Source organism: Portunus trituberculatus, chromosome 30 (assembly GCF_017591435.1).
Source record: "Portunus trituberculatus isolate SZX2019 chromosome 30, ASM1759143v1, whole genome shotgun sequence".
Lineage (NCBI taxonomy): Eukaryota > Metazoa > Arthropoda > Malacostraca > Decapoda > Portunidae > Portunus > Portunus trituberculatus.
Genome location: NC_059284.1, coordinates 12,080,250 through 12,100,056, shown reverse-complemented (window position 1 = coordinate 12,100,056; position 19,807 = coordinate 12,080,250). Strand labels below are relative to the sequence as shown.

General features: G+C 38.8%; 1 protein-coding gene across 16 annotated transcripts in view; it reads left to right on the top strand.

The window, feature by feature from the left end:
- The window catches only part of LOC123510815 (CSC1-like protein 2), a 42,485-nt gene that overhangs the window by 7,890 nt on the left and 14,788 nt on the right, over positions 1-19,807 (top strand). The window contains exons 1-18 of one of the 16 annotated variants that reach the window (XR_006676607.1): positions 182-361; positions 2,173-2,370; positions 2,567-2,649; positions 3,519-3,551; positions 3,988-4,125; positions 4,634-4,825; positions 5,145-5,330; positions 5,551-5,631; positions 5,986-6,112; positions 6,514-6,773; positions 7,446-7,596; positions 7,854-8,047; positions 8,308-8,496; positions 8,729-8,865; positions 9,138-9,421; positions 9,780-10,055; positions 10,680-10,847; positions 12,944-15,646. Coding sequence is in view for 15 of the 16 variants with exons in the window: in XM_045266214.1 (XP_045122149.1) it covers positions 197-361; positions 2,173-2,370; positions 2,567-2,649; positions 3,519-3,551; positions 3,988-4,125; positions 4,634-4,825; positions 5,145-5,330; positions 5,551-5,631; positions 5,986-6,112; positions 6,514-6,773; positions 7,446-7,596; positions 7,854-8,047; positions 8,308-8,496; positions 8,729-8,865; positions 9,138-9,421; positions 9,780-10,055; positions 10,680-10,847; positions 12,944-13,228 (3,147 nt within the window). In the remaining variant the exon portion in view is untranslated. Of the gene's footprint in view, positions 1-181; positions 375-407; positions 843-1,730; positions 1,881-2,172; positions 2,371-2,566; positions 2,650-3,518; positions 3,552-3,987; positions 4,126-4,633; positions 4,826-5,144; positions 5,331-5,550; positions 5,632-5,985; positions 6,113-6,513; positions 6,774-7,445; positions 7,597-7,853; positions 8,048-8,307; positions 8,497-8,728; positions 8,866-9,137; positions 9,422-9,779; positions 10,056-10,679; positions 10,848-11,177; positions 11,224-12,943; positions 16,061-19,807 lie in introns of those variants that run through there. The other 15 variants (XM_045266218.1, XM_045266217.1, XM_045266215.1 and 12 more) reach the window with 15 other exon arrangements.

Below are 19,807 nucleotides of genomic sequence, written 5' to 3'. Positions count from 1 at the left end.
TAAGACAAAGAGATACAAAAAAGTTAGGTCCGCGGATCACATGACCCTCATGGTAGCCTATAACCAATATCACACACAAAAACCTAATGCTGAGACACAACAGATTAACATTCTCTACTTCTAAAACCACCTATTTTTCGTGTGATTTTCTGTCAATAAATAGATAGCAGTTTGAGGGAAGGGCAAGGGGAGGGAAATGAGATATTGGCGAAAGTGGTGTGGGGCAGGTAGGTGTCAGAGAGGATCAGCTGGCAGGGTTTGTTTATCGACGGGCGGAGGAGAGACAGGGGAGGTGAGCGCCAGCTGTCCTGCTCACACCACTCTTTACCTTCTTCTTCTTAATTATTCAGCCTCGGAGGTGGCAAGTAGTAGTGGTGGGTGTGGTGGTGGTGTACATGTGGTGGATGAATAGAGGATAGGGTGCGTGGAATGCCGTGTGGGCGTCTGAGTGCCACGCGTGAGGGTACAGGAGTGACTGGTCTGAGGTCTTCGGGCTGCATTAGTTTTTCATGACCCCGACCTATATTGAAAATGCCCATGTGTTACCAAGTTGATATTATTTAAATATATATGTTAATGTTTGAAGAGGGTATTCCCTTGAGGCAGCAGCAGCTCCCTCACAACACGTCACAGTGACTCACCCCATACACTCCTGATAACGGGTCTGCGTCCCAGCAAGCCTGACAACCTAACCAGTGTGGCACCAGCCTGTATCAGTGTGTGAGTCCACCTACCATGCCAGTCAAACCTGGCAGCTGTGGCGGAATATAGTGAAAAAAAAATTTGGGCTATCTTTTTTCAAACATATTACTTTGTAGTTTTATGTGCTACATCTTGAGCAGGTAAGGTGCTGCACCACATACACATTATCTGGTAATGTATTTCTTATAGGCTTTATCTGCACCCTAGAGATCCCTTAAGACATCATGAGGAGCAATGTTTCTGACCAGTGTTGTCTGCACCAGAGGAATGTAGATTAATGAATAGGAGAGAAATAGAATGTTCATGGTCACTTGATAAAGCTATTGTGAGAACCTAGGAGACTCAAAGAAACATTACTTCCATGTACTATGTTCAGTTCTATGAATTAAATAGAATTTTAGATTACTGTAAATGACATATCAGAAGGGGCTCATAACTTAGTATGTGTCTCCAGTTTCTCATGTTCATAGTAAAAACGATTATGTATTCAGTAGTAACCTTTAGCCTCACAATGAACTGAGTGCAAAGCTGGAACCATCAAGTAAGGCTGGCTCCCTTTAACATCCCCTGTAAATGTCTGTCGTTGATCTGCTTTTCATAACCAACAATCCAGTTAATTCAGTTCACATCCTTTCCTTCAGCTCATTATCCATGGTTCTTGGTCTGTTTCTTATGAGGTAATTTCACAGTGATGCACTCCTTAATGCTTGGTTTATGAAGTGAATGTTTTTTCCTTGTGTATAAGTAATTTATTTTAAGACTTGCAAGGTCACATGAGTCAGTCTTGTCATGTGTGGATAACAGGTATCAAGTTGTATGGTGTCATGTTCCATTGTTGCTATCATAATGATGATGCAAGCATTAAACAGGTTATTTGGATAAGATGGCTGCGATACATACCATTGATGATTTTTGTTAAGAATATAAGATTTTCAGTAAAAGATCAAATATAGCTATTCAAAGAATCACATTTATTGTTTTCTTTTCTTATTAGTCAAGTAAATCTTTTTAGACATAATAATTTGTCTCCTAGAGGTAAACTTAGAGTCAGCCATGAGATGGCTTTGCAGTAGCAGTTGGGGAGACAGAGCATGTTGTGCTGTGTCATGAGTCTTTGTTAAGCATCACGTGGGATCTCCTAGAGCCAGCCGGTCTAATTCACTTGCAGCAGCCACTCTGTAAGTCTTAAAACAACTGCCAGGACAGAAAGAGCTTCACATATTGAGTGCATTTTATATGTAAATTTTGTGATCAGGAAGAAAATAATACTCAGATCAACACATGTGATGAAATCCATACAATTTTTGGAGCTCGTATAGTACAGATGTGACGTTATATTTTTGTGATTGTTTCTAAAAGTATGTTACTTCGCCAACTGTAGGTCACTTCCATGAATATTTATACTTTAATTGAGCTTTTGGTAGAAAAATAGAGTAAAGGTAAGTAATGTTTCAACTGTTTTCTCTTCAGATGGGGACCCCAATGGAGTTCTCCTTTGCTCAGACAACAATTGCGCCTAACGAGACAGATTTTGAGCTGATTGAGCCACTGTGGCAACAAGACAAACACAGCTGTAACCAGTATGTTGCTCAGAACAAAACATCCTGGCTACACACTGGCTATGAAGGAATCCCAGAGAACTTGCTCATTAACGTCCTGGCATGGCTTGTAAGTTGATGCCTTTCTTTGTGTTACTGTGTATGTAGGCATCAAATAAAAATCTAGAAAATATATTGAGAACTATTAGGGCGATGAATCCTGAGCAAAATAATGAAAATGCTTTGAAAATATACTGTTTGGTTCTAAATAGTTTTCATGATGGAATATTCTGCAGTCTATAAATTTCTTTCACTTCCTTTGTCAGTTGTTGCTGTCCCTATTCACTGTGCTGAGGAAAAAGGCGTGGAACTATGGGCGGCTGGCTCTGGTGCAGAAGTACGAGAGTCGGTGAGTTATGGGTGGCATTGTTAGCTGTGGCAGACAGGCTCGTGTGCCCAGCTTTGTGGCAAACCTCATCTCAGCTTCCCTTTTGCATCTGTCTCCATGGCATTGTGGCCAGTTGTTTGCCTCTCCTTTTCTAAGTATATTTGATCTGTGTTTCTTCAAGTTGAGTAATGACGTGAGTTTTGCTTTGTGTTTTATGCATTATTGATTGAAATGATGACTGTTATTACTCCTTCTAGCAGCCAAAGTTACAAATCAGAGCAATATCTGCATAGCTGTATAAACCGGCCTCTTGTCTCCCATCCATTGTTAAAAGCTTAATGCAATGAAGAGATGAAAACTGCTCATTTATGGATACAGTATACAAATAGAGAAAGATGAATGTCTTGATAAATATTTGAGCTGGATATGAAGGAGCATATTGTGGAGCATAGATGATCATACAAGGATACTTTTCATTATATTGGCTAATTATTTTCCTGTTACTTGTGATGTTTATAATATATTTTTTGGTGTTAGAAGGAACAATGACTATTACCTCTGTGTGTAAGTACATAGTTGTATTTTTATCTTGTCAATGCACTCAATTTCAAGTAGTTTCCAATAATTGTTCTTTTTTATTAGAAACCTGTCAACATTATGTATGTTTTCTGAAATTTCTATGGAAACTTATCCTTTGATTGTAATTATTCTGGTATTCACTGTATTGATTGTCTTTCATGATCACTCCATTGATAAGTATATAGTTTTAATTACTTTGGTTTGTTGACCTCATAGCTTTGTTCCCTTATTTGCAAACCTTCCCAGCATGAGCCACTAGTGTGATCCTAATACTTATTTATTCTCTGGTATTTTTTACTTTTCTGTTTCAGAATAAAGAACCTTGGATTCAGTCAGTACAATGTGTAGGTGCCAACATGTATTCTGGTATTTTGGTGTATATGTGAATTGTGTTTATGTTTGTGTGCCTCCATGTGTGTGTGTGGTTTGTGTGTACGGTTTATTAGTTTGGCAGTGTGTGTGTGTGTGTGTGTGTGTGTGTGTGTGTGTGTGTGTCAGTGTTTTGTTGGGTTGGTTGGCTGGCTCTATGGTGATGCTGCTAACAATGTATGTATCTTTGTGATATATCCAAAAACTAACATAATTATAAAACCATGGGATTATCTTTCCTCTCTCTTCATTTTATGGTGTTTCCTCTCTGAGCATGTGCACTTTCCCTACTTCCTCATCTGTAATGAAGTGAAAACAAGATAACTGTGCATTATAATCTCAGTAAAAACATCACGGGTGAATATTGATAACACTTCCTCTTTTCTCCTCCATTGTGTGCTGGGAATGAAGGTGGACGCAGCTATTCTATGGACAAGAGTCAGACACAGGGAAGATGGCAGCAGAGGTGGACTCGGTCTCTTCACTGGAGTTCAACTTGCAGCTAGACAAAGGTTACTTCTCATGGATTCCAGCTCTTTTCAAAATCAAGTAAGTATTTGCTGTGTATGCCAGTGCTTTCCAGATTCATGTAGACATTGTTAGGTATATTATAGAAAGCTTCACCATTGCTACCATATAGTTCTGTTCTTACACAAAAATACTATTTTTATACTTTGCTGTGTGCCTGGTAACTCATTAGCGCGGTGGCTTGTGATGCTAACAATGAGAAGAGCGAGTACACGTTGCCATGGTGATCCCAGCCCATGCAGTCTCATGGGGAAGATAATTCATCCTCATCCTTGATGATACTGAAATCCCCAAACATGTTTCATATGTAGCAGCTGAGAACACTTGGTCTGTAGAACTGTGTCATTTGCTGCACTGTAGATGTCATGTGTGAGAATGTTTCATATGAACACAACTTGAATGTAGCAGTTTTTTTTCTCTCTCTTTTTCTAATCCATTTCTCAGAGCATTCATTGGTTTGTGTCGCTGTGTAATGTTAAATCCACCCTTCCCCTTCATCCCATTACTGTACAACATTCCCCTTTTACAGAGATGAACAGATCCTGGCAAAGAGTGGAAGAGATGCAGTGCAGTACTTGTCCTTCCAGCGGCACATTGTTATCTACCTGATGATTGTGTGCATTATCAGCATCTCCATTGTCCTGCCCATCAACTTCCAAGGCACACTGGAGGGAGGAAAGAAGGAGTTTGGCCACACCACTATGGCCAACCTCAACCCACAGTAAGTCAGCAAGAGTTATGGTGTTACTGGGACTGAAAAGAATGACAGTCAAGTGGTGGAGTGTAGCTGCTGAGGTGGAGCTGAAACTATAGTGATGCCTCAATGGAGCTATCATGAAGAGATGGTCTCGTTCTCAAGTGTTTCAACATCAGCACAAGGTTCTTGATTGGATTTGTTTTGTCTTGTATGATTTGAAAACACTAATGATTCTCTCTCTCTCTCTCTCTCTCTCTCTCTCTCTCTCTCTCTCTCTCTCTCTCTCTCTCTCTCTCTCTCTCTCTCTCTCTCTCTCTCTCTCTCTCTCTCTCTCTTTCTCCAGGTCAAGACTAATGTGGATCCATGTTACCCTGGCTTTCCTCTTCTTGCCATTGGGAATAGTGTTCACCAGGAGGTTCTCTAAGAAGCTTGACTTGAAGGAGGTGACCACCAGTGCCTCCCGAACCCTCATGATAACACGAGTGCCGCGCAGAGCCTGTCACAAGGACACCATTCTCAAGCACTTCCAGTAAGCTCTCCTTGTGTTGCTGTATTCTAGTCTGTGTTGTCAGATCAAAGTGTAAACAATTTCTTAATGATGAAATTGTTTGTTGTTCTTCAGTATTACATGTCTTTCCAAATAAGGTTTTGAAGAAGTCATATACAGTGTTGTAATGATTTGAGTTCCTTTTGTAACATTGGTGCCAAGTAATTGGTGTTCCCTTGATGTACACATTTTAAATTTCCAGGGAGGCTTACCCAGATTTGGAGGTGCAAGATGTGCAGTTTGCCTATGACATAAAGTCCCTGATTGAGTATGACAAAGAAAGGTAATGTACTCAAGGAAATATTACTTTCAGTTGTTAATCATTATCTTGTAGTGCAAGTAGTGCAACTCTACTGAATATAAGAGTAACATGAAGCTGTTGTCTTGTAGAAGTGTTGTTTGTGTCATCATTTGTCTTGCCTATGATGAAGACAACATAGTAGGATAAAGGGCAAGCTTGAGTGACTAATCATATATGCAAGTATGTAATCTGTTTCTTTAAAAGGAATGGTTATAGGGAAGAATAATAGTAGTCCAATCCCCTTTTAACAATATGGTCCCAGCTCCTTCAATGCTGGACTCCTTAACACAGTAGAGTTAGGAAGAGTGATGAAGGTTTGTGATGTTTGTTCTGCAGGGAGGTGGCACGCAATGCTCGGCTGTACTGTGAGGCTTACCTGAAGGAAACTAACAGGAGGCTGGACATGCGGCCTTACAAGTGTGGTGTCATCTGTGGCTGCTGTGACATATTTGGCTGCCCCACAGTGAGTTTATGGTCCATATTCTAAAACACTTCCATGCTGCACCTTCACAATTTTCAAAGGGCTGTAGTTGAAGTGACAGGTTTTCAAAGATGTTTCTGTAATTCTAGTGACATGTTAACAAGTTTTCTGCATTTTCAGCAGGAAAAATATTCCTTAGGACTTGGCTAATGGTCTCTATAGTCTTTGAAAATGGTTGTGGTAAGAAAGGGAAGTATTTCTGAATACAGGCCTCTCAGTCTTATGTCGAGTCTTGAATCATGGAAGTTACTAATTTTTGCCTAACCTTTTTATTTCCTCAAAGTAAACCCATTTGATTTGTATTTTTAGCTTCTAGATATTGCTGCATATCTGACTTCCTTAAATATTATCAAGATTATTACTATGTCTATCTTTTCTACCAGGTTGATGCTATTGAGTTCTACAGTGAAGAGGAAATGCGACTGAGTGGTGAAGTTGAGAATGAGAAAGTGAAGGCGCTGCAGAGACCAACTGGTGTAGCTTTCCTAACCTTTGACAGTATTGAGAATGCCAACAAAGTCCTCCGTGACCACAAGAACAAGTGTGACTGTTTCCGCAACATTCCCGCCTCCTCAGTCTCCAGTGAACTCAAACCCTACAACTGGTTCATCCGAGTGGCTCCTTCACCAGAGGATATTTACTGGTGAGATGGGCAACCTTGTCAATTAGGAATGATTAAGATGATAGTAATAGCAGTAGTAGTAATATATTGGTTTATACTCCAGTTGTTTGACATATATATAAATTTTATTTTCCTTGGAAAGTTTGTTGGTGTTTGAAATTGTGTACAGTAAGCCCCCACATTTAGCGATCCTATTAGTCTGCCGAAACCTTCGCTAAATTGGAATTTTGCCAAATTTGAATATTACTTTAAATAGGGAAAAATACCAATCAGTCTTTCGTCCGCCCAAAGTCCCCATTTACAGCTGCAACATCGCCACCTTCACGGGAATCAGCATCCCCTGAACCACTAGTGGAGGCCATGGTGATAGCGAAACTCACTAAACAGCGAGGATGGGAGCACAAAAAATGAGTTCACACGCTGGATTAACACACACAATAGCTCAAGTGTTGAGCGGGAATGCTGGAGGCACTGTGGGGCTGACGTCACGGCCAAACAGACACGCGATTGGCTCAGAGCGAGCGGGAGGCGGGACAGTGTAGCGCGGTACATTTGCTAAATATGAGAGAAAATCGCTAAACTTGAGGGCTTGGCCTTTTTCCAGACAACGCTAAACAAGGGTTTTGCTAAGCTGGATTTCGCTAAATTCGGGGGCTTACTGTAGTTTACTAAAAAATTATTCTTTCTCCTCAGGGCCAACTTGTCCGTCACCAACCGTCACTGGTGGTTGAAGGCAGTGATCATCAACATCATCCTCTTTGTGATTCTCTTCTTCCTCACCACACCAGCTGTGGTGATAAACAGCCTTGACCTCCTTCTTATCCAGGGAAAGCTTTACACTATGGTGAGGTGCTACTCTGAAAAGTGGCAGTGTGTGAAATGAAGAGTTTTGAAATAGAATATGAGAAGTTTGGTCTTTGTTGTAAGCACATAGTTTAAGATTCTTGATCAATACATAGACAAAACACATGAAAGATTTTTGTTTGTAAAGATGAGAAACACTGTCTTTCCCATATACTGACTCTAGTTTGACTGTATTTTTACATTTCTTTCAGCCTGGCAGAACAGAACAAGTGAATGTGATGTGTTTTGTTGTTTCAGAGCCCACTGTTGTCTGAGTTCTTTCCGACCCTGCTGCTGTGGATCATGGCCGCCCTAATGCCCGTCATTGTGTCATACTCAGACCAGTTCATGAGTCATTGGACGCGCTCTGTTCAGAACCACTCCATCATGAGGAAGACCTTCATCTTCCTTCTCTTCATGGTCATCATCTTACCCTCCCTCGGCCTCACCAGGTCAGTCAGCCAGAGGAAGAGTGTCTCTCTCTCTCTCTCTCTCTCTCTCTCTCTCTCTCTCTCTCTCTCTCTCTCTCTCTCTCTCTCTCTCTCTCTCGTGTAACCATTTGGTATGTTTTTAATTTTAATATTTCTTATGTGATATATTGTATACTATGATAGACACTTGAAATTCTTATTTTATACCACTTGCACTATTAAAAAGAGGTACGATATTTCTTTAATAAGTAAAACAATTGTGTGTGTGCATTCTTCTTCAGTGTTAAAGGTTTTGCGGAGATGATGTTCAGACCCCAGAATGAAACGTTCCGCTGGGAATGCATCTTCTTACCTGACAATGGCGCTTTCTTTATCAACTATGTCATCACTTCAGCTTTTATTGGCACTTCTCTGGAGCTGATTCGCTTCCCCGAGCTTTTCATGTACATCCTGCGGCTTGGCCTGTCCCGGTGAGTACCCCACGCTTTCATGATTAACAAAGCCTGAGTGACATTTGGTTGGCTTCACTTTCCTGTTGCTAAATTTTATTAGAGGGATTTGTACAAGAAATACATGCATCAGGAATAGCACTAGGTATTTACAAAGGGTTATTGTAGATCCTAACTCATTTAGATTATAGCATCAGCTTTTACTTACTTCTCTTATAAAGTAGTGCTGGCATAACCCTCCACATCATGGCAGGTCCCAGGCTGAGACGGCCAGTGTGAGGCAAGCCATCTTGTACGAGTTCCCCTTTGGTGTGCAGTATGCCTGGATGATGTTGATCTTTGCCATGACCATCATCTACTCTGTGTCCTGCCCTCTCATCACTCCCTTCGGTGAGAATTTGGTGTTTTGTTCTGCCATCTCTTGTAAAGTAATGAATAGATGTTGACTTGGAAGTATATGCCACAGGCAGAGTGACGTTTAAGTGAATGTTATCTGTTCCATTATTAGTATTGTATTTTCTATGATCTTTTATGTTTATTTCTTGACTGCCATCTCACATTTACTCTGAAAAGGCAAGCTTACAGTAAAAAGACATTGTAGCACATATTGCACAGCATGATTTTTTTTCTCTTTACTAAATACATTTGTGCTTTCTGAACAGGAACGCTCTACATGATATTCAAGCATCTTGTGGACAAATACAATATCTACTTTGCGTATGGAAGATCTGTCATCAGCAAGAAGATCCACACTACTGCTATTAACTTCGTGATAGTGTCCATAGTTTGTCTACAGCTAAGCCTCCTCTTCTTCTCCTTGCTGAGACAGGGGCTGAAAAAAGACCTCACTATATACAGCATAGTACTCCTGATCATCACTTGCCTCGTGTTTGTCACTCACAACACACTGCACTGGTTCAAGGAGCTCAGTCCTGTGGAGTATAAGGTATGCAAACAGAATACTATAAACTTAAAAGCTGCTGAGATGTAAGGGAATGTATTGCTTCATCAAAGGTGTCAGATTCTAGCCAGCACAGATAATTGTTAGAGTGATGGGAGGCAGCACTTATCATGAAAGCTTATCTCATTCCACATTATGCATACTGCCAGTTGTGGTGTTAGCTTGAAGAACTCAGTCTTGTCTCTCATAGCTCTTAATAGTGTTCTTGGTACCTTTGGCAATTTTTTTGCTTGAAAAAATCAGTAGAATAGAGTTGTTAGGAATTAAAAAGACATAATATATAAAAATATGAAAAAATAAAGATCACAATGTTACCTGCTCTCTAACCTACACATCCTGGCAGGAATTTGGCAGTGACCAACCAAACGGGGAGGTGTCTTCCGTGAGTGAAGATGGACTGGATCCCGATGCCTCACCAACGGAAGTAGCATGTCAGTTTGTACCGTCAGTGCTGCGAGACGCTCCCTCTGGGGTGGAGTCCAGCTATTCCTTTATTGGGACTGGCCAGCCGCCTCGCAGCTATGGAACACAGCCACTGGATGATGACAGCATCTTCCTAGGCAGTGAGGCCCCAATGAGAGGAAGTGGATCCCTTTACCAAGACTACTCCCAGCCCAAGGTGAGGACAACCTGTTACTGTCAGGCAGGTGTGCTGCTGGTGTGGCCATAGTTGTTAATGTCTTCATGGGCGTTGAAGCTTGTCTTTTATTATTATTGTTATTATTATTATTTTATTATTATTATTATTATTATTATTATTATTATTATTATTATTATTATCATTATTATTATTATTATTATTGTTATTATTATTATTATTATTATTATTATTATTATTATTATTACCTGATTATATTGGTGATCTCGTATATATTTGAGCATCATGGTGTCCAGTATACATTATTTTGAGTGAGTGACCCTGTAAGTGCATCATTGGCATGACAAAGGTTGTTGTTTATGTTGGACAATATGATGAGTTAGACTGATTGCTGAGGGGAAGCACAACACCATGCACTCACTACAGGTACTGACCTCTCAGTCTGCATGTCACCCATAAAGTTATGGTGTTTTAGTCTGAATCAAAGATGCATCCAACATAACCTTGACTGCTAGCACTGCATAGAGGCAAAAGTAGTGCAAGATGAAAGTTGAAGTTCAGGCCAGTCTTGAGAAATGTGAGAAATGGCCCGAAGATCTCAACACAGGTTCCTTAACAATCTTAACATTGTTGGCTTGTGAGCAGACTGAGCCTTCCCAGTCCCGGAGCAATACCCCAGAGCCTGCAGATCCATGCTGCCGTGGGTCTGCAGTGCTGGAAGGGACAGATGAATCAGGGCTGTCCATTCATGAGGCTGGTGAAGGGGAAATTCAGCAGCAGCAGGAGCAGCAGGAAGACAAATACAATACACAAGTTTGTAACATGTAACACATACAACACTAAATTGATGTTTTTACTGTGGGTTGCACACTTGCACTGCAGCTGCTGATAGCTGTGATTTGATTCCAGGGGATTGTGGGTGTGTGGGGATGAGAAAGTGTGCCTTCAGCCACACATGCATGCTTGGCTTGTGTGCTGTGCAAATGAACACGGGGACAATTTTTGTTTAGTATTGACCCATATTTCAGGGAAAGACTGTATTGCAGACTGAGGTATGCCAATTTTTTCACTCTAATTTTTTTCACTAGTGCTTTTGCAAATGGTCTAGGAAAATTACATGCTTAATTAACATTTTTTTTCCAGCACCTTGGTGACCTAGTTTAAAGACTTCTTAGAAATTGTTGAGAAGGTAATGACTGGAGCTGGAGTGAGAGGTGCTGTGTGTGGCTTGGCTTGTTCTTTGGGCTGTGTGCTGGAGGTGCTGCTCAGCCCCACCTTGAGCCTGGGGCTGGCTGAGAGTGGCTTGCTGGGTGCTCAGTAGTGCTAGCAGATATGGGGCGAACTTTTCTCTTTTTTACATAATTCACATTTTTTGGCCTGTTTGTGCTATACCTTCTGCAGTTTTGACTGAAAACTGTCTATAGCATTGTATCATATCCCTGTGCTTTTGTGGAGGATACATCAGTGGGGCAAGTTTTGAAGTCAAGATTTGTTCAGGGGAATGGCAGGTTGTGCAAGACATATGGATTATGTGGAGCGAGAATTTAAAGCATTTATGTATTTATGTATTATACATATCAGTCAAGATGTAAATTTGTAATCAAAGTACGTAATTTTTCAACACTAATTAACTCTCCTAGAAAACTTAGAAGTTGTGACTGACATGATTGCTTTCAACCAATAACATCTTAACCTTTATACTCCAAAAATGACCAAGTTAGATTGATGTAATATCAAATTTTTGCTAAGATACACAGATTATTTCAAGTTGTATAACTGACCCATCATAACTTTTTATAATATATTGTATGATAATGATCAATACATATACAGTATACTCTGGGTAAATCAGTGAGTCAGTTTGGCTTTTACAAATGCTTGCCAGCATTGGTAATGTTTTATGTGGTGCCTCAGTCATCAATAGTTTCCTTTCCTTTTTTGAACTTCTTTTGATGATCTCCAAGATCCTCACATGCTTTCCTCCTCTCTCACTTATTAATGGCCGAGACAGTCAGTCTTTTCCTGTGTGATGTGGTGACTCGTCCATCTGTCACTTGTAGTGACTTGTGAGTGATTGTGTCTGATGGCTGGCTGCATAAATGACAGGATGGCTCTAAGTGTGGAGTGGCTGTGCTCTTTTCTTGTAAGTAGGTACTATTGTACAAGTGTATACACACACACACACACACACACACACACACACACACACACACACACACACACACACACACGTTCAAAGTTGACGTGAGTGAATGCAGACATAGTTTAGGATCTACACTCCTCCTGTCCCTTGTGTCGTCATCTCATCGTTTTGTTCATTGCCTTTCCTCAACACATTTACTAGTGTTCTCTTTCTAAGCATCCCGCAAGCAATTTCACATAGTCAGGTTTTAGATCTATGAAGTTTACAAATGGCTATTACTTAATGTATTTTGTAATATTTTGTAAAGAATAAAAGATAGGTAGTATGTAACAATTCATACATTTGAATGCATGATTTTTGAATCAGTAATATAATTAGGTAAGAATATTTTTAAAGATTGTTTGTACATACCTATTACTGTACTTAGATTAGACTTCCTCATGTTTTATGCTAGTCTGAATAGGACAATGCATGAAATAATCTTTCAGCTATTGCTTTATGTAATTTTACTCTAGTTTATTCAACTAGAAATCTATAAAAGAATATACATGACTATATATACAACCCATAGCTTACAATGACCTCAGTCATATTGATGATATCCTGATCATCCTCATAAGTCATCATTTGCTGCATAGGTATTCTGTCATTTAGCTGCATCATTCAGTATTGCCCCTAATAACATTGATGATATTCAAAACTCCTCAGTTGATATTGCATTGACATATAGGTAAATTACAATAATGGATCTGTCTTGAATCAAAAGGATCAGCAGTGCCTTTGGTCCTGGCGTCAGGCTGACCCAGGCCCCGGTTTGTCACTGCAGGTCCGGACAATCAATGCGGAGATCAACACCCCGGCCCCTCAGCCCTGTCCCGGGGAGGAGGCAGCGGAGGAAGAGGAAGAGCTTTACACCCGTGGTTCCCCAACAGTAGTGACGGTGGACGGGACGGTCACCGTTCCATTCAGTGGTGATCCCAGTGGTGCCCTCCACAGCCAGAAGCACAGTCACCTGGCCTCAGACCAAAGTGCTCCTGCTACTAATGTTTAGGTTGGTGTGTGTAACTACTCTTTATAATGAGTGCATGGGAAGTGGTGATGCTTGTTAATGGGGTAGTGGGTAATAGTATTCCGTAAGCTTTAAGAGCTGCCTGATTAATGAGCAACCACATTAGCTGCCATTGACAGAGGGAGCTGTGCTAGAAAAATCCAAAAAGGTTATAATCATTATATGATTACAAGCTTAGGTGTGTTCCTGATTTTGTTCAGGGTATTGTTGTAAATTACAGTAAGAAAAGCTGGCTTATGAATTTTCACCTTGTCATAAAAGTAGAAGTAGTGTTTCTTGTCACGTAACCACTCGGATGACATACTGTAGTGTGAAACTTAAATCTAACTAACAAGTAGCATAGAGGGATTGATTAGTGACCATCAGAGGTTTGGTGATAAAGTGGCATCGGTGAGATCTCATTAATTAACCTGAAGGAATCTCAAATAGGATTTGTTATATTAATGTTTCAGAGAAAAAAAGATTGCCGTGAGGCTCGAGTCCCTGAATTAAACCTTTATGCTTCATAGAATGCACTAAGAGAAAGACAGGATTCCACTTAGCTTACTCATTAATGACCCCATAAGAATATATGTGTGCAAAGCAAGGCCACGGATTGCAAGCCACTGAAATAAAGCCACCACTGTCATGGCGGGCATGGAGTGGCAGGATCAGGTCCACCAGGTGTGTGGCTGAGGTACAGCGGACCGACGGTGTGGAGCTCAGGCACAGGATCACACCACCAGTGAAGGGTACGATTCTTCAAGCAACAGTTTCCAATATTTTTGTTACCAAGTAGCACATCTGAAGAGTATCCTGGATGATCTACAAGCCATGTTAAATATGTATATGTAACATGGCCTGTAAAAGACTCCATCACATACTGGTAGTTTGACAGGTTTTGTATTTTGTATTTTTGTAGAATGTGTAGCAGTGTATATTTGGTTTTTGGCGAGGTAATGTATGCCTGCTTTATTTATTGCAAATAGAACGTAGTGGGGAATGATAAGCAAGCACAAGTGAGGGGGTATTCAACTATGTCAGCCAGATATAGATCATTGCAGTCATTAACTTTATTATACTTAAATCCTTAGCACACCTTCCTGTATGTGATAAGACACTGTAGCTCCTGCTTGCACGTTTTTAACCAAAGCTGAGAACCAAATTGTAAAATTTACTGAGGTAAGATATTGAGATGCATGCTATCATTGAAAAAATAAGAAAAGAATACTGGCCATTATTTTTGTACACAAAAATATTTTCTTGACCAACCTTCAGCAGAGATATTGAAATTAAGGAGAAGAAACAAGCAAGGTATGGTCTTTTGGGTGATGTTAGTCTTAGCCAAAATCCCTAATATATAACTTTGATGAAGCTAGGAAGAATTACATAACTCGTAGCATAGACCTCCCTGACATGTAGCCTTTATGAAACAACTTACTATTGAAGATTGCCTTTGGGTTTTCAGATTCAAGGTGTCTCCATGAGTGTAGTGTATTCCTTAATAACCTGAAGCCACATGTAATATTCCAGCATGTAGGGAACTTGCATACTGAAGCACTGCTGATGTCTCTTTAATGTTACAGGGTTTTGTAAAATTATATATGAGTTTGCTGACTCGCACTCAACAATGCAGATGTTGTTCTTAATTGTGCTCATATTTGTATGTTTACTTTGTCCGTTATTGATGTTGTGTATGTTGAACAATAATTTAAGAATGACTGAGTTATGATTTTTAAATGACCAGTTTCCTTTCAAAATTATATACAGATTTATAATCAGGTTTATTGTAATATAAAACTTTAGATTTTCTTGATTGATACATATTTTTTTAGGATATAATGTATAGAGTTCATGGAACCTGTGGTAATGTTAATAGTGATTCTTTTTTATTGATTCTTCGTCCTTTGTACATACAAATATATTACTTGCATATTCAGATTATGTTTGATAGTACGTATTTCAAAGAGCTCATGCATAGGTGTCTGTTGTGCCATTTTACTGTACTGTATAGATACATAACTTATTAATGTCTATATAAATCAGTCAATACTGGCTTATTACAGTCATATGACCATGTAGCTTCTCCAGATAACTAGTGAGGATCCCTCCTTTGATGAGAGCCAGCATTATAAAGCTGCATACAACTGCATGATTGTGTTGGCGCCCCAGTGCACTGCAGGTAGTGAGTCAGGCAGTAGTGATGTAGGATTGGTTTCCTGCCGCCTGGCACTGCACAGCAACACACCCTGGGTCACATTTCTTATTTTTCCATTGCTGCACAAGGCAGGGCACTGCCAGTGGTAACTCATTTGATGCCTTGCAATATTTCTTGGTCAGATTCTGTCACACACACACACACACACACACACACACACACACACACACACACACACACACACACACACACACACACACACAGTAAATGTGGAAGGTGGGGAGTGACCTTCCACAGGCACCACTACAAAGCAAAGGTCTGGTGGCCCTGTGCTGTGCTAGACTTGGCTGTCCTGTTTTTATTTTTCATGTCCGTTTATCATACTTATAAAATCTCTAATTATATTTTGTCACACCGGATGATAGATCAAATTATATATTTTTTTGTTATCCCCCCAGTTTTATCGAATTTAATTTATTATAGTTTGCTGGATGTGCTCTGCTTAAGCTCTCTAGTGATATACATACAAATAGTATATTTTGTGCCTAATATCTGAATTTCTTAATAAACCTTGAAGGCAATGCTATTTCCTTGTCTGTAAGAGAGAGAGAGAGAGAGAGAGAGAGAGAGAGAGAGAGAGAATTAACATATAACAATTAAAGCAAGGATTGAACTATTTCAAGAGTTTCATTTCCTCCATCTCATGAAAGACTTTTATTTACTACTTGAAATGTATGACAGTAGATACATCAAAGAGAAAGATAGCCATAGACTTCTCTTTCTCCGCCCTAACCTTTGCCAATCACGAGGTGTGTGGTTGTGGTAGGAAATCCTGTCATGTATAACAGGACAGCAGCACATAAAAAGCTGCTGTCTTAGTTATAGTATTACAACCTTGTATTTGTGGTGGATTATGTGGTGAGTTTAATAATAATAATAATAATAATAATAATATTTTATTGTCATAATGTCACATACAATTATCACAGCTAGATAATGATTTGTACAGTGAAAGTAGACAGAATGACGAAGAGGAAGAGATACCTTCAAGTATATGTGTCTTGGATACTCTTTAATAAATAAAAGCAAAGATACAAGTTTATTACCTTATTATGAAATTTGTTTATACTGACTATATTATGAGTAAAAGCTACTAACTTAAATCTTTAAAAATAATACATTAACTGTAATTAAATACATGCATAAGGTGCTTAAAATAGGTAAAGATTTGTGAATATTAATACTAATGAGAAATATACAGAGTATTTAAGGAGAGAGAGAGAGAGAGAGAGAGGAGAAATATATAGAGAAAAAAAAGTACATAAATATTTCTAGCTATTAATACTTATTATTGCAGTAATAGTGCTATGTGTTACTGAGATCATTATTTAACACAAACTGTTTAAGTTCAATATGGCATCTGCTTGCACTACCCCATACCTCTATTCCATATAGTAGGTAAGGGTATATAAAGCTATTGTATATTGCAATGAGGATTGACTTACACAAGAATTTCCTAGCTTTGACTAACATTCCAATTCCTTTGGCAATTTTGGTTTTAGTTACTCTGACATGTATCAATCGTAACCCCTAAAAATTTGACATGATTAACTCTATTGATAGTTTTGTTGCATAAGGTTACATCAACATGTGACAAGAATTCCCTTTCTTTAGTATGGAATACCATGCATTTGGTCTTTTCTACATTTAAGGACAATTTGTTTGCATTTATCCAATCCAGCACCTTAGCTAATTCAGCGTTCATTTTAACAATCATTTAATTTATGTTAGTACCTTCTAGAAAAACATTGGTATCATCAGCAAACAGAATGGGAATAAGAGAGGAGGAGACATTAACAATATCATTGACATATATGAGAAATAGTAATGGGCCAAAAATGGAACCCTGTGGGACACCACAAGTAATACTTTTGGCAGAGGACATAACATTGTTGTAGTCAACATACTGGGATCTGTTTGAGAGGTAACTTTTCAACCAGTCATGTGCAGCACCTCTAATCCCATACTTAAACAATTTTCGGAGAAGAATGTTATGATCTATGGTGTCAAAAGCCTTACTAAAATCAAGAAAACTCCTAATACAAATCTACCAGCTTCTAGTGCACATGCAATTTTATCTATTAATGTGATCAATGCTAAGTTTGTTCCATACCCATGTCTGAAGCCAAATTGATACTCATAAAATATGCTATGCTTAGTGATGAAAGAGTATAATCTTGTATACATAAGGCACTCAAATATCTTAGAGAACACTGGCAGCACTGAGATAGGCCTATAATTAACCATTACTTCAGGATTGTTTCCCTTAAATACAGGAGTAACCTTTGCTAGTTTCAATTCTTTAGGAAAAGTACCTTGCCTTAATGACAAATTTGCAATATGAGTTAGCTGGTGGCAGATAAGCAAGTGAGTCTCTTTTACAACTTTTGTATGTATGCCGGCGCATCCTGGACTTTTGTTTGGAAGTCCCTGGATAATTTGGGATATTTCATTGCTACTTGAGGGTGCTAAAAAGAGGGAGAATGCATTATCATTTGGCATGTAGGACTCATAGGTGAAATTACTCGGAGGGATAGATGCACTCAATTTGGGTTCAATGTTCACAAAATAATAATTAAATGAATTAGAAATGGTCTTTGCATCCCTTAATTCTGCATCATTTACAACAAATTTATTGGGTTTTATGTTGGGTGTCTTGCCTTTATTTATTATCCCTTTGAAAATTATCCATGACTTCCTAATGTTGCAGACATTTTCCTTAAATAAAGTTTCATTGTAGTCTCTTTCTGCATTACGCATAATCCTCTGTAGGTTTGTTTTGTATTCCTTATACTTATTTATGTTGTAAACATAGGGCCTGTTAAGTGAAATTACATACAGCTTGTTTTTTGTCTTAATAGAATTTTTTAGAGCAGCCGATAACCAAGGCTTCCTGTTACGATTGTTAGTTTGATGTGTCTTTAGGGGAAAACATTCATCAAAACATTTTAAATAAGTGTGGTAGAATTTTGAGAATGCTTTTTGGCAATCATTTTCAATCATCACATCATTCCAATCAATAGTCTGTAGTTTTTCCTTGAATTTATCAATATTGCTTTGGCTGTAACTTTTACCTTTGAGGATTGTGCTTTCATCTTTAGCTGTGGTAGACGTTAGGTTTATGCTAAATATGGGAAAATGATCGGATATATCACTATAGAGGATTCCATTAAAGAGAGATGTGTTATATGTATCATTGCAAAAGATGTTATCAATAAGGGTGGTCGAATTCCTGGTAACTCGAGTGGCTTTGTTGATTAATGGCATGAAATAATGAGAAAACATTAGCTCGATAAAATCAGCAGTGAATTTATGAGTGTTAGCATTCAGCAGATTTATGTTGAAATCGCCCATCAAATACAAAGTTTTGTTTTCGTTGTCAAGTTTTTCAAGAAGACAACTTAAACTATGCATGAAGGCATCAGGGTCTGTATTAGGTGGGCGATATAACACGCCGATAATGATATCTTTTCCACAGTTGACTGGGTGCTTATCAATTTCAATGAACAGTGATTCCAGGTGATTATCAAATACATCAAGATCACTTCTCTTTACATATTTCAAATTATTTCTAATATATAGAGAAACTCCCCCACCAGTTCTATTTGTTCTGAAACTCTCAATCTGGTTATAGCCTTCCATATTATAAATGCCTGAACTTGAATTCCCTATCCAGGTCTCTGATAGTCCCAGTACTGAAAATTTCATGTTGATATTTGAGAGGTAATTACTAAGGTCTTGTATATGTTTAGGAATACTTCGAATGTTCAAGTGAAGAACAGAAAATGCATTAGTGTCAATTGCTTTTTCTACTATTCTGTCATTAAACTGGGTTTCTGTAAAATAGTCACTATTGAAGTTTTGTTGTGGTGAGAATTGTAGGTAATTCATGTCAGGGTCAATATCATGTAGAGGAGAATGGTTTGCAGGATCATCATGGTCAGTGTGGTTAAATTCTATGTTGCTAAGACGTCTGATATCAGATAATGGTAAAACAAAATTGGAATTTGAGGTGTTGGTAAGAAAATCTTCGTCAGAGATGTTGTTAAAAGGAAGGACGTCAGCTGAACAGTTATGACATAGGTAGGTTGCTGCATCTGTTTAATTTAAATTAGCCTCATCATAGGTGTGGGTTAAACACCCACAAAAGGAACAGATCTGATCAACCATTTAGATAAAAGGGGTAGTTAGCTGGACATATTGCAGTTAATGATACAGGTAAGCACTGATCAATGAGCATTACACACCTATTACTTACATATTGCAACTTATTTGGCTGGAGAATTATGTCAATAGTACTAGAAATATACTCTAGATAGTGGCATGGAAGATGTTCTAATCTAGGTGTTATGAAGAAGCTTAAA